This window comes from Meriones unguiculatus, chromosome 2 (assembly GCF_030254825.1).
Source record: "Meriones unguiculatus strain TT.TT164.6M chromosome 2, Bangor_MerUng_6.1, whole genome shotgun sequence".
NCBI lineage: Eukaryota > Metazoa > Chordata > Mammalia > Rodentia > Muridae > Meriones > Meriones unguiculatus.
Genome location: NC_083350.1, coordinates 125078548 through 125093303, shown reverse-complemented (window position 1 = coordinate 125093303; position 14756 = coordinate 125078548). Strand labels below are relative to the sequence as shown.

The 14756-nt window shown below is 42.4% G+C and overlaps 1 protein-coding gene across 5 annotated transcripts in view; it reads right to left on the bottom strand.

Moving 5' to 3' along the window:
- The window catches only part of Ptprr (protein tyrosine phosphatase receptor type R), a 279114-nt gene that overhangs the window by 1222 nt on the left and 263136 nt on the right, over positions 1-14756 (bottom strand). For all 5 annotated transcript variants that reach the window (XM_060378077.1, XM_060378078.1, XM_021656159.2 and 2 more), the window contains one exon: positions 13253-13366. In XM_060378077.1, the coding sequence (XP_060234060.1) occupies positions 13253-13366 (114 nt within the window). The remainder of the gene's footprint in view (positions 1-13252; positions 13367-14756) is intronic.

Below are 14756 nucleotides of genomic sequence, written 5' to 3'. Positions count from 1 at the left end.
AGAGAACGCGGTTTGCACGACACTTTATAATACTGTAACCTTAGCGTGACGGTAGAACTAGAGTGTTACACCAGACACACAGAATAGTTAAGATGTCAGAGCATGACCCATGACTCATAGGTTAGTGATCATGAGGCTGGTGTGAAGAAGCCGTTGACAGTTGTAACTATGAACATTCCCTAAGAACGCATAACACATGTTAAACAATTTGTTGGTAGCATTGGAATTGCTATACCTCTTAGTGTGACTTAGTGTTTTAATAGCTACTGGGGAACTTCAGTTTTAATAGCTGACTGGGGAACTGTGTGCCGTGTCAGGACAGATTGTACACAACTCATGGTTACTGGACCCCTGGACTGCATCATCTTCCCTGTGCTTTCACTGGCTCCTGGTGGCTCGGGGAGAAGCAGGAAAGGCTGAACATGTAGGGCATCATCTAGTGGTATGGTGGGCTATGCTCTCCAGGCTTTTACATGCATACTAAATGACGTTCACACAACAAAGTTGTCTAGTGATACATTTTCCAGAACATGGCTCACTCTTTTAAATATCTGTGCATATATATATATATATATATATATATATATAGTCACATACACACATATGTGTGTATATGTACATATACATACATACATATATATGCATACACACACACACACACACGAATATAATGCCATGCACCTGGTTATTTATTTTAGTGTTTTGAGACCCCATCTTCTATAGCTTAGGGAACTACTGAACTCACTCTGTGATAGAGGATGACTTTGACCCTTGACCCCCTGCCTCCTGGAAGTGTTTACCTGTGTACTGTTACTAGAACTGTGATAGAGCCTAACAGACGAATGCTTGGACTCTGGAACAAGTCAGGTAATCCAGCGCAAATACCTCTTGTTCTAATTTTTAACTGTGTGATTTACACAAATTCCTTGAGAGCATTTAGTCTCATTTCCCTACTCTGTTAAAACAAGACAGTGACTGTGTTTCAAAGTTATGGGCACTAGGTAAATTCAGGGGAGCCGGAGTGGTAGTCCTAGTTCGCTAGAGCTGTATCCATCTTCTGTTGAAATGCATTATGGGTTTGGCTTAGAAGTGATGTAAATAGGTTAACAAAAGACAGCTGAGCTGTGATCCATTGCTCTTCCTACGAGTTAAAGATCTACTGTAAAGTGGTTTGTTTAAGGCTATTTGGGCACCAAACAGCCTTTGGGTGTGCTAGACATCAAAACAATAGTGGGTGGGTCTTTTAACTGCCTGGAAACTGGGAATTGGCTCTTGCTTTTCCTCTTCATTGGGACCATTGTCATCACCAGCTGACATAGATCAGTGGAAGGCAGCTGCTCTGTGAGAAAAATGATGACTTCTCATTATTCATCTATATATATATATATATATATATATATATATATATATATAATCCTTTTATGACATTTTTTCCTAAGGTGATGGTTCTTCAGCTTCATAAAACTGTCAGACACTAATAAAAAAAAAGCTACCTGCTTTTCATTTCACAGAATAAGAGCATCAGGATAGCAATTATCTGAATTCCTGTAATCTCCCTGTAACTCTTCAGCCATACAATGAATCCTATTTTAGTTTCAGTCTTTGTTTTAGCTAGTTTTTTTTTTTTTTCTTTTTGTAGCGGTGGTTGGTACTATTCAAAATAATTTTCAGATCACGTAGGCACTTCCAACTTCAAAGCGTGGTGAGTTGTTCCCCCATCACATGACTTCTCGTTAACAGTAACTGAAACTAGCCTTTTCTGTATGCTTACTAAGCAGGTTAAGCTACAGAAGCAGCGAGAATACATCCTCTGAGCTAAACAGTGACTCCTCAGGCAGGCTTGGCATGGTGCCAAAACCACGTATTCGGCAAGAAATAAAGAGGTAACCTCAGTTTTCTGTGGTAGCAACTTCTTTGCAGAAATATTACCACAGTCTTTTCCCCTAGAACTGCATGTTTTGTTTCCCAAGCTTTGACTGGTCAGAAGGTGACAACAGAAATGGCAGCTGAGGAGTCATGTTCTTTTCCTAGTTGTGTGATGATGCCTCGGAACATTAAAAGAAAAACAAAAACAACAACAACAAAAAACATAGCAGGTGTTCAGGAGATGCTAGTCTGGACCGCAAAGCTTGGGAGATGCAGCCACAGTGAATATTAGGGTAGCTGCTAGGGCACGGAGAAGCACCTCCTTGCCTTTGACATTCTCTCAGAGGATCAATACTCCTGCGTCAAGTTGTATGTAGAAAGCCTGAGTACGATGCCTCTCGTGGCCTCTGGTCCTCGAACTTTCTCTTACCATTTATCTCACTTCTGGGCAAGATGTCCCCTTTCTTGGCTGTTCTGTTACAGTGTGGCATTTGCATGTCCAGTTGGTGGACCAAAGGCGTCACAGCTGAGGCCTTGGTGACTGTTTGAGAAGTGGCTGGGCAGAATGTGATCCTGGTTGGAACAGCTTCGCTGTGACTGAGATCTGTTGACCATAACAGAGTCAGCTAACTAAGCCAAGGTTGCCGCAGCCAGTGAAGGTGGGAGACGTGGGCGCACAGCACACTGTGGCAAAACTCCTGTGGGCCTGAAAGCTCCCGAAAGATGCAGGGAAAGTGTTGTTATTTCCTATTTCTTTTGGAAAATAAGAACAAGAGGAGCAGCATGCAAGGAGCCTCAGAGATCGTTCATTGAAATGACTGGCAAAAGCTTGTTTGTCTATAGGCTGGGCGGTCAGCCAACTTCTGGAATGCTTGTGGGCAGAGATACCTTTAGAGACAGGCTTCTGGAGGCATCCAAATCCCTCTCTCCCTCTCTCTCTCTCTCTAACATCCTCACCCTCCTATTGGCCAACTAAAATAACCCCAGTAGGTCTCACGATTCTCCTTGTAGTCACACAGTAGTTCTCTAAATGATGAAAACAACCATCAAAGTCCCATAATCTTTCTTCTCTAGACTAAACATCCTGTGGTTACTCAACATCTCCGTGAGGCCTGTTTTCCCTGTCACTCACCGACAGTCTCCTACTGCTACCAGCTATTTGATGAAATAGGACCTTCCTGCAGCGTTGTATGTGCTCCTGATGGGATCTTGTCAGCAAGCATATTTTCTCTCTTAGCGCCTCATTGTAGAGCACTGAAGTTCCATGCACAGGTTCCTCAGGAGGTGAGGATGCATGGTAGTTGATACTCAGCAAGCATCTTAGAAGCAGTTGGGTTAATTAAAAGCCAGCAGGACTTTTTTTTTTAAAACCTAAAAATTACAGTTTTTTTTTCCCACCCTGGATTCGAGCTATTGAAATTTTGAAATTACACACAGGATCTTACATTTGTTCCCATTAATTTTAACTTTGTTAATTCTTTATTTGAACAGAATGTTCTTGCGCACTAAATCACTATTTCTGACATTCAATAGATTAGTCTTCCATTTCTCATTTCCAGTATTGAACCTTCCAGGCACTTAACAAGCATGTCTTGCATCTCACCTACGTCATTTATTCAAAACAAGACAAAACAAAAAAGTAAAAAAAAGTCAGAACCAAACTAAGATGACGTCTTTATGATGAGTAATTTGATAAGATATGCATTAGTCAATCTCTTCTTAAAATTTTTTTCCAGCTAAGTTGTAGGTTTTTAAGGTCCCACATGTCATTACTTTACATACGAAAAACACTTAGCAGCTTCTACATTAAATAGGCACTTAACTAGTTCTAGGTCAATCTATCAAGCAAATAATCCAGAACATGACACTGTTATATTATGTAAAAAAGAGATAAATCATGGGCTAAAACAAAGCAAAGACTTTCCCAAAAATGCTTTCATTAGATGTTGGCTCAAATTTAAGAACTCATCTCAATCCTCTTGGGAAATATTTAATAAATATTTCACAGAATACATTGGTATACTGGAGATTCCATTGACCTTTGTAAGAACTTAAAACCTAGGGGTACCCTTCAGGAACATTTTTCTTTTGTAAGCTGGTAATATGAAACAAAACACAAAACAAACCCAGGAAGCTAGTAGAGTATACAAAATATTTTTGTGGAATAAATGAACACAACTATATAGATTATAGAGGGTCTTCAAGAAGAGTTTGATGATACTTCACCCCTAGGCCAGTTTAGCAATAATTGATCCTAGGAACCTATTCAGATGGATGGGGGCTCCATGGATTTGTTGAACCAATCAGGTCCTAATGTGAACTGGTTCTGGAAGGCAAGAGACAGGGATTCTCTTACCTATTACTTTGAAACCAACCATCATCAAACAAAAACAAACAAAACCCACATAGGCATTATCCAACTGCCCTTTAAAGAGCAGCCACTAGATAATCCATTGCCTTTAGCAGGTCGTAGTTGAAACTCCACCAAAAGGTTTTTAAAAGTTTTAACAGTGATTCCAAGTCTTAGAAAATTAGGCCTTGTTGGCTTCAAAACTGTCATCAGTGACACAGAAGGCTGGAAATTAGCACTGTTGCTTAGCCCACTATAGAACTGAGGAATTCTCTTTATGTACAAATTCAGGTTTTATCAAGCACCATAGGTTAAGCTATAATTTATGTCTACAATTAAGTAGGTATTAATCAAAAAAGAATAAGTCATCTGGGACCATAGTCCTGTGATATCAATCCTTGATAGGTAGCAGAGGGAGGGTCAGGAGTTCAAGGCCAGCCATGTCACATATGACTATCTCAAAAGACAAAAAGAAAAAAAAAAAAAAGAAAATGGTAAGAGATCCTTAGCTATGCCAGTGGTTACAGGTTTGAAAAGGTCTGGAATGCCAAAGCGTCAAGTTCATTACCAACAGGGACTAAAGCATGTTAAGAGGCCAAGACAAAACAGAATCAGACTCACCACACACTGCTGCCAAGATAAATTCTGTCTCCATCACTTATTGGTAAATACCTTACGACATCATCTTTGCAGTGCTCAGTTTTTTTTTCTTTTTCATACTCAAAAACAGTGAGGCAACACAGCAGTTGTGCCTACTTGTTAGCACTGCTGTGACGAGCAAATGGGTTCATCCAGGTAAAATGTGTGGGCTGAAGCTAAGCTTGTGACTACTGTCCTCTGGTTAAACAGGACCAGTTAGGAAACTCTGGGCTGAATGTTCTGTCAGACTTGGAGGGCTAAGAACAAGCTTGGCCGAGGACAAGCTGGTTGGGCATGTCTGGATGGAGGTGATCCACACATGCTTCTACACCATAAGACGGCTATAGAAGAGGTAGCCGCTTCAAGGAGAAGCCGTGGGCTTGGAGCCTGGCAGATCTCAGGTAATAAGTTCTTCCTTTTAAACCTATTAGCTTCGGGGTTTCGTCAATTAATTCTTGTTGTCATCTCGAGACAGAGTTTTGCTAAATTACCCAGGCTTGGCTCAAACTCCTGTACTCCCCCTGCCTCCATCCTCTCAAGCGCTGAGATTACAGGAGAGCATCGCCATACTGGGGAGCTCTGAGTTTAGGTGGCTCACTTCTCTCCTCCCCTACAACTTGGCTTTGCTCCCTTATAAGACTGCACGAGTGACAGCTGTCATCTCATTAGGAGTATCAGCTATGTCGAAGTGTGTGGTTGTCTTGCTGTGGGAGAGTCAGAGTACCCCAGGGGTGGTATCAGGGAGGAAGAGGAGGAGGAGAGATGGTCCCTGTCAGTGTCAGCTGCCACTAGTGTAGCTGTGTGTGTAGTGACTCTTCTCATTGGCATTCTGTGGAAGATTTCATCTGCAAGAAATTTTCCATTGTTCACGCCCACAAAAGAGCTAGAAAAGCACTGACCTGGCAAATAAATGCGTTACCTAAGAAGGTTTTAAGTTTTGCGGGGCTTAATAGATAATCCACAAATGCTTCGCCCAGTGGCTGCCGGTGCTCAGGTACTACATAAATGCTGTATATCATTGTTCTTTGAAGCACTGTTCAGTTAACACTGTACCTGGGTGGATCACTCATCATGGTTGCCTCAGACGGTAATGGTTCAGCCCCAAGCCCTGGTGAGGTTCTGGCCAGTGTCTCTTAGAAGGCCTGGGTTTGTATTCTAGATTCTTTGTTTATCCTGTTTATGTCACAGCCTGTGCTCTGGAAATAAAATGGGCCCTTTTACTGTAAAGGTGCTGTCGGCTCTGCTTTCCTTGTGGCCATAGACTAGAAGGACAGTTGACTAGACCAGAAAGGATTCAGGCATGCTACCTTCTAAACCTGTCAGATACCCCATCTCCTTAGCCCTGCCAAACCCAGAGATTGGAGCCAGCTCCTTTCTGTGTAGGGAAGCATGCAACGGTGTCAGCTAGGGGTAGACTCAAGTTAGAGGAGAGAAAAATGTAGGATTCCCCTGGCCAGGTTTGCAAGTGAGACAATATTTTGGAAAACAAAACAAAACAAGACAACAAAACAAAAACTCTCCAAGTGTAACAGATGTCCAGGAGAGAGCTATGGTTTTTAACGCGTTAAAATTGTGACCTTTTGTGACTGTACACACACACACACACACACACACACACACACACACACACACAGCCTTTCCTGCCGCACCGCCCAGCCAGTATCCGGTCTAATCAGTAGACAGAAGGAATTCTGCAGCGGTGACTCACTGCTGGGCTAACAATGGAATTCTCAATCCCTTGCTTTTTATTATTTTTCAAATCTGGAATTCTTTTGGTAAGGTTTGGTACAGTAAATTTAGAACAAAAGGTGTAGACATTAACGCGCCTCATGGGTAAAGCTCTGATGGCTTTGGCATGAGTCAAGTGAGGCCGAGTGCGCGTTCCCGGTGAGACGCCAGCTGTGAGGTATGCCGGGCACTCCACCGAAAGCTTCCCCACATCTTTAGCAGATGTCAAATCAAGAAAGGAGAATTTAGATGGGTGTGATGACGCAGGTCTGTAATCCCAGTACACGGGGGGGGGGGGGGGGGGCAGCACAATCGGAAAGGTGAGGCCAGACTGGGCCGCATGAGACCCTGTTTCCTTTAATCCCAGCACTCAGAGGCAGAGGCAGGTGGATTTCTGTGAGTTCAAAGCCAGCCTTGGTCTACATAGGGATTCCCAGGAAAGACAGAGCTACAAAACAGAGAGATTCTGTCTCAAAAGCAAAACAAAACAAAAGCAAAAAAGGAAGGGAGAGCTGCAACCTCAAATGTCATTCCGCAGAAACTGCACTTTTTTTTTAAAGCGGGGCCTCTCACTGGCCTGTACTTACAGTAGGCTAGGCTGGCTGGCTGATCAGTGAGCCTCAGAAATTGGTCTGTCTCTGATGCTTTAGTACTGGGAGTACAAACTCACACTACCACAGGCAACTTTTTCTAAACATAGGTTCTGAGTATTGGTCTCAGGTCCTCATGTTTATAAAACAACAAAAAATCAAAACAAAACAATACTTTACCAACAGAGCCCAACCCCTCAGACAAGGTGTTTTGCATATAGATACTTTGTCTAAAATCAAGTGATCATTCAGTTACAGCTCTAATTTATATATGCCTCACATATGCCGGGTTGGATTTCAACTCTCTCTGTAGCTGGGAATGATCCTGAACTTTTGACACCCCTGATTCTATTCCCAAGTGCTGGGATTTAAATATGTACTACTCTTCCTGGTTTGTGCAGTGCAGGGGATTGAACCTAGGGCTTTGGACGTGATAGGCAAACTCTCTGTCTGTTGAGCAACGGCCCCAGAACTAGCTCAGCATTGTTTTCAAGAGTGATTTTTCTTCCTGAAATTCTCCCTCCCACCACTGAGTAAGTAGGTTAACGTCTGATTATGTCCTAGCTAAAATGAAGAAGGTTGCCCTGGCAATCCTTGGAATATTCCGCTGTGAAACCTATTCTTTTTCAAAGAGGGTCTCTCATTAGTATCTCAAAAACCAAAATGTCAGGAAAACACACACCACCTTCCTAGGACTTCATTTCTAGGTGTCCTGAGAATTCCTGATTCCCCAATGAGGCCTTTGAAACTCACTCACTTACTAGGTATAGCAGTGTGGTTATTTGGGCATGCAGAAATGCAGTAGATGTCAGGCTGTGCTCAATAACATTATAGTAAGGAGGAGAAACTTTAGACCTGAAACTATTTTAGCTAGATTTTGGAGACAAAGAATATTTGAGGATATACATTAGAGATTTAGAGATATTGATGGCATGTCTATTCCTTCTTTAAGATGGGCATGCTAAAAAAAAAAAGCACGTTATCAAATTGAAATGAGTAGTGAGAACATTTAAACAATGATAATGATGAACACGGGAAGTACTTTCTATCTTGTCTTGGAAGCTACAAGTGAAGCCGTTGAATGTCACTCTACCTGAAGGCCCCCAAGGTAAGGGCACACAGAGCCAGCTACAGGCTTATCTCAGTAGCTCTCAAAACACAGGATTAGACAGATTGCTTCCTGTTCCTGTCAAGGGGGATCAAGGAATGTGATAAAAAGCCTTGGATCCAGAGATTCCATTGAAGGTTTCACCCCACAGACTCTTGTTTTCAAATTCTGCCAGGATTCAGAGGTTCTAGGGGAATTGGAGGAAATATCCTGGGGTGGGGGTAGAGGGAGGAGGAGGAGAAGGAGGAATGTCTGTGATCAATCTGCAATAGGAGATAATCCTTTCCTCCCTGCTAGCCGCCTTCAGACACTCATGGGCTGTTTTTCAGTCATTCTCTTGTAATGTCTATGAGCCATGCTCTCAGTGTTCCTGGGGAATTTACTACCATAGTCCATTATTAGTTATGATTATCTTTGTGTGTGTATGACATCCATATGTATAAGAGCGTTGGTCCTTGCCTTTCCATCACATCTGAGTCAGGACTTTATTGTTTACCTTTGTACATGTAAGTCCAGCTGCCCATTAGTTTCCTAGCATTCTCCTGTCTGCACCATCTACCTTATTTTAGCTGCAAATCTGCTCAAAATCATTATTAAAAGTGGAGCCTCAGACTTACGACTCTGCCGCAAGAATTGCGGCATCTATTTATAGGAGCTGCCTGAAAGCCAGTAATAATAGTGCTTTGCCAGAGCCCGCTGGAAGCCTGTGTCACTGTTTTGAACTGGAAACATCCATTCAACCTCACACACCCAGTCCTAAATCAGAACACTCGCGTTTATTACTCACACGCTCTTGTCTATTTTTAAGCAAACATAACTTATTGCAATTTTTTTTTTTTTTTTTTTTTTTTACCAAATCAGGAATTTTGATTCTGCCCGGTGTTCAAACTCTTTGGCTCATTGATCATGAGATAAGTCCCATATTCAAGCCACTGTCTTGTTTTTTTTCCTCAGCCCTTAACCGTCCTTGGCTTCTCTGAGGAAGCAGCTATGAGATATGGGTAGATTATTATTATTATTTTTTATATATACAAAGATGCAGATTCACTTTATAGGCCTCAAACTCACTGTGTAGTTCAGGATGACTTTAAACTCACTGTAATCCTCTTACTATCCTAAGCGCTTTCTTCCTTCCTGCTCTTTTTCTTTCTTCTTTCTTTTTATTTTGTTTTACTTTTTGCCTTACTATTATCTAAGGAGGTCTGACACTTCGCACTCACTAAGAAATTACCCATAGACTGTAACCGTTCACAGAGGGACAGAAGGTCTCTTCACAGCCAGGTACCTGGTAACATGCTCAGCAGTGGGGGCTCAGTGACGTTTGCTGAATGACAGAATGAACGAAAAACCACTGTGAGCAGACATCGCTCAAGCCCGCCCCACGTGATGCAGAGTTTCACAAACACTTACCCTGAAACCATTCCAAAGCCATGTTCCTTCAAACGATTTCAGTGTGTAGATTTGTACGGAATTCACTTTTGTGGTGAGAGGGATCTGACAGTCCAGCAAATGTTCTGCTCTTACCATCTAGAAACATCTTAGATTTTTATACAAGGCAATCCCCATTTTCTCCTGACCTTCCCCCTTGTAGGCTCTGCCCATCAGAGGCACCCTAAGCTAGAGTTTTTCTGCTTCCTGTCACTGTCCTAGGATCTTCCCATGACTGGCCGTGGTCTGCAAGGCCATGCCAAGATGTGTCTGGTATCTTGATTCCCTTCCTCTAGTAAAAAGGCAAGTTCTCAAGGTCTTCCTGGGGTGGGAATGCATTGTCCCTAGCATTCATAGTGGGAGGGGATATAGAGTGGGATGTAAGACATCCCAAGCCTGGATTCATGGTTCTGTTAGGCAGAGGCTGACTTGCTAATAGCAGATTTGCCACACACACACACACACACACACACACACCACATGTGTATATATATATATATATATATATATATATATATATTTTCTTTTTCTTTTTCTTTTTTCCTAGACATGGGTCTCGTGTAGCCCAGGCTGGCATCCAGATTCAGTAGGTGGCTGAGGATGACCTTGAGCTTTTCTGCTTCTAACCCCAAGTGGTGGGATTTGGAGGTGGGAGCCACCATGCCTGGATATTAACAGCATTTTATACATTCACTCTACACAGGCATTTCAGACACCCTCCATAGAGGTACTCTGGCATCAGGCAGCTTTCCTGTACTCCTCGGATCGAGCCTATATCACCCCATGTGTTTATGAGACAGTTGTCATTTATACTAAAATGGCTTAGATCCTATGGCGCTATATTGTCACTCATGCTTTCAACTAGCAAAGCACCACGGAAGCGACATGACTTGGTCAGGGAGTTTTACAGTGAGCATTGCAAAATCCTGTTAACTTCCACCTAGCCATCCATACTGTTTGAGTTGGAAATCAGTAGTCCTGGATTCCAGATGAATCTATTTTGCCTCAGGCTAAGCCATATGATTTTGAACAAAAGACTGGCTATCTTTCGTTTTTAATTTTCTTTCTTTCTTTCTTTCTTTCTTTCTTTCTTTCTTTCTTTCTTTCTTTCTTTCTTTTTCTGAGCTAAGATCTTTCTTATGTAGTTCAGTTTGTCCTCAAACTCAGTGTGCCAGGTGAGGGTGACTTTGAACTCCAGATACTCCTGACTCTACCTTCTAAGAGCTGGGACTAAAGGCAGGTGCCAGTTTGCCTGGCCTAATGTCTTTTTTTTTTCTTGAAAAATAAAAGAAAGGAAGAAAGAAAGAAAAGAAGAAAGAGGGAAAGGCAAGAAGAGAAGAGCCTCAAGAATGTGCTCCCGCCACCACACTTTTGAGTTTGTTTTGTGAGTTAGATGAGTCATGTCCTTTGAAGACTATGGAGATCTCCTAATGAGATAACTTTCTGTCTGTTGAATAGCACTCTCTGGAATGTCTGGGAGACCCTGAGTAAAAGGCTAAGATGGCCAGGGAGATCATAAGGAACAATGGAGGTTGAAGAAGTACTAAAGAAAAATACAGTGTAAGAGGACAGAAGTGACATGTTTTTGTTGTTGTTTAAGACTGTATTTTTCTTTTTTCTTTTGTCCTTCTTCCCCTTTTTGTCTCCCTTCCTCTGTCCCTCCCTTCCCCTTTCCTTTTGTTTCTCTCCCCTCCCTACCTCTTTCTTCTTCCCTTTCTTCTTCCCTCTCTCCCCTTTTTCCCTTCCTTCCTCCCTCTCTCTCTCTCCTCTTTCCTTTCTCTTTCTCCCTTCCCCTTTGTTGAGACATGGCCTCACTGAAAAATCAAGGCTAACTTCAAACTTGAAATCCTTCTGCCTCAGCTTCTTAATTGTTGAGTGTGTGCCAACAGGCCTAGCTTAGCTTTTTTTAGTGGCATGAGTTTAAGGCATTAGCCTCAGTCAGCTATCAAGTAGAATTTTAAAGGTAAGCTCTATCAGGAAAACATTGAACCATTAGAGCAAGAGATGAGAGACGGGAAGGAAAAAGAAGATGAGGTGAAAGGAAGAGAAAGGATTTCTGTTGTGCTTTTCATAACTGCCAGGTGTGTGTGTGTGTGAGACAGTGGACAACTGAAGGAATTGACACACAAAGGGAGGCAGGGTGAGCATGTCTGTTTCCAAAGGAGCAGCTCCAAGGATGAGCTTTCATACAGGGCTCTTAAGAAATCAGTTAAACATGTTTGACATGCATATTGGCAGTGATTCACAAGACAGACTTCAGATCAGCAGTGAATTTGGATGTGTTTTAAAGACTCTAGCAAGAATCAAAAGTCCAACCCTGTGGGAAGACCTTGGTGCTGACAGGAGGCCAAGGCCAAAATTTCTGCCCATTTGCTTTAGGAAGGAAGGAGTAGATAGAGGAGGCATTTTGACAGGATTAAAAAAAAATGTATTGTGATTCCTTTTAAAACCAGAGAACAATTCAGTGGCCTCCGCAGGGGAATGTGACTGGGGAAATGCAGACCAAAGAAGAGGTCAAGATACAAAAGTGAATGGGGAGTGGGAGATGGGAAGGAGAACTCAACAGTGATGAGAGCCAAAGCAGTGGGCAGGCCAAGCGCCTTTCCCAGCACCCAGTCTGAAATGGTGTCAGGGCAGGAATTATTGGATGCCATTTTGGCAAAGAATCAGTTTCCCTCCATGCACTTCAGCAGGTACTCACGGAGTTCTGGAGCTAGAGCAGGAAAGCAGCATTTGACTAGGGGCTATGGGTCAGAGAACCTCAGGGACTTGGGGTCCTAGCTATGAGCTTTGGTATTTGGGCTTTTGATGGTTGGTGTGTTACAAATCAGTTCCTTCGATGTCTTTTTGTTGCTGTTCTGTGATGAGTTCTTGCTATGTAACCCAGACAGGCCTCAAACTTACGACTGTGGCACTGTGTCTTCCCCACTCTCTCCTCTCCCCACATATCCCCTCTCTTTTCTTCCCTCCCCCACTCCCTCTCTTGGTAAGGTTTCTGTAGCCTAGACTGTCTTGGCTTTAATATCTTTTCAATGCAATTCATATTTTCTCATGCGTGCGTGTGTGTATGTGTAAGTGTCTGTCTGTGGTTGGTGTGCATGTATGTGTGGGGACGCTGGTTGTACATGTATGTGCATGTGTGTGCATGTGGCAGCACAGTTAGTGTCTTCCTCAATCACTCTTCCCCTTGCATAGTGAGGGAGGGTCTCTCTTTGAACTGGATTTCACTTTCCGGCTAGTCTAGATAGCCAACTAGGTCTAGAGATTTCCTGGCTCTACTTCCTGCTCTCTGGAGTTAGGAGCAGGCAGTCACGTTCACTGGCTTTTTTTGTGGTTGCTGGAGATCCAAACTCTGGTCTTTATGTTTGTGAAGACAAAGGCTTTTCCCACCAAGTCATCTTCTCTCACCACAATACATGTTCTTTAGTATAGAGATCAAGGAGCACACAGTTATGTTTATGAAGTGTGATGGACTGGAATAGGTTGTGATGGACCACGCTGCTCAGAACCGAGGTCTCTGTGATCCATCCCCTGTCCACGTACCTGTCTACACGAAGCTGGCAGACAATACTTAGTGCGTCCACAACTCCTTCTTCTTTCAACTGTTGGCAGCCAATGGATGTAGCAATGAAACACCCAGTCCTCCCAATCCCGGCACTGAACAGGAAAGAAAAGGAAAGAGAAGATAAGGAAAAAAGAATGACATCGAGCTGCATTCTTTTCATTGTATACCTTTAACTTAGAAACTATGAAGACTAAAAATGATAAAGCTGCCGTGTATCGAACAGCCTATTGAGCAGTAACCAAGTGTGTGCTGTGCTTAAAATAGATTCTTTCACTTAATTTTAAGTAGTAGGATGAGTGCGGTGGGAGGAGGTGAGGGGTTGGAGAAGAGCAGGTATTGTAACTGTTCTAGAAATTCTAGAAGGAATAAGGCAAGGAATGGGCAGTCGACGAGAAAGCAAATATTTAGACACAGTACACTTGTGATGAACAGTGGGAAAACAAAATGTCGAAGATAACTAGGCCTAGAGGACAAGAAGGCTGATGTTGCCACAGGAGCAAGAGGGAATTCTGGGAAGGGGGCTGACTAGGAGGTACAGTTAGATGCTGAAGTCTAGTGAATAACCAAAGATTCACTTCTATTTAGGAGAGAGAATGGGGCTGAGGCACATGTTTTCTGGTCATTTTCATTGAGAGGATAACTGAATAGGAAGAGTGTGTGTCTTGAAGAACTTCTGCATTTACCTGCTTTAGATGGTAAGACTATAGACTCAACTTAGCATCCCCACCCCCCGATCTTGATCACCATATTTATGTAAATTTCTCTCAACTCCGAATCTAAAGTCCCCAAACTTCTCCTAGGTAGAACTCTTGATGTTACTATATTTCACGCGTTCAATATATTTAAATATATACCTCTATGTATCTTTCCACAGGGGCCTTACCCATCAGCTACAAGACTTTCCAGCCTAGGAACCTGGGAGCCATCTTCCACATCTGCATCTCTCTCACCTTCTACATCCCACTTGACGCTTTTTAAAAAATATTTTCCAGCTCAACTGAGCCTTTGGGATTTGTGCTTCCCTTTCTGTGGAGAACTCACATCCTTAGTGAGTTTCCATTTCATGACCAGCAGGGTTATCAGAATGCTTCCCACCTCTCAAGACTTTTCTTGAATCGGTTCATGGCACTGCTGCTTGGTTCATTGTTCCAAACTAAGGACATCATTACTCATTACTCAAACATTGTTGCGGCTTGCTATTGGTTACAACACAACATCTATCCTACTCATCCTGGTACTCATGACCTAAAAAAAACATCTTATTGTAGCAAGCATTAAACTTTTAATTTTGTTGTTTTTTTTCTACTACACATGCTATTGTCCTTATTTTCATGAATTATAATTATTTCACATATTTAATATATTTTTCTTCAGCTGAATGTTACTAAAAAGACATTTATAAGGAATGGGTTCCCTTTAATTGAAGAGTCCATAAAGACTTTGTTTCTCTGACAAAGATTTGGACCATATCCTAGGAAGGGT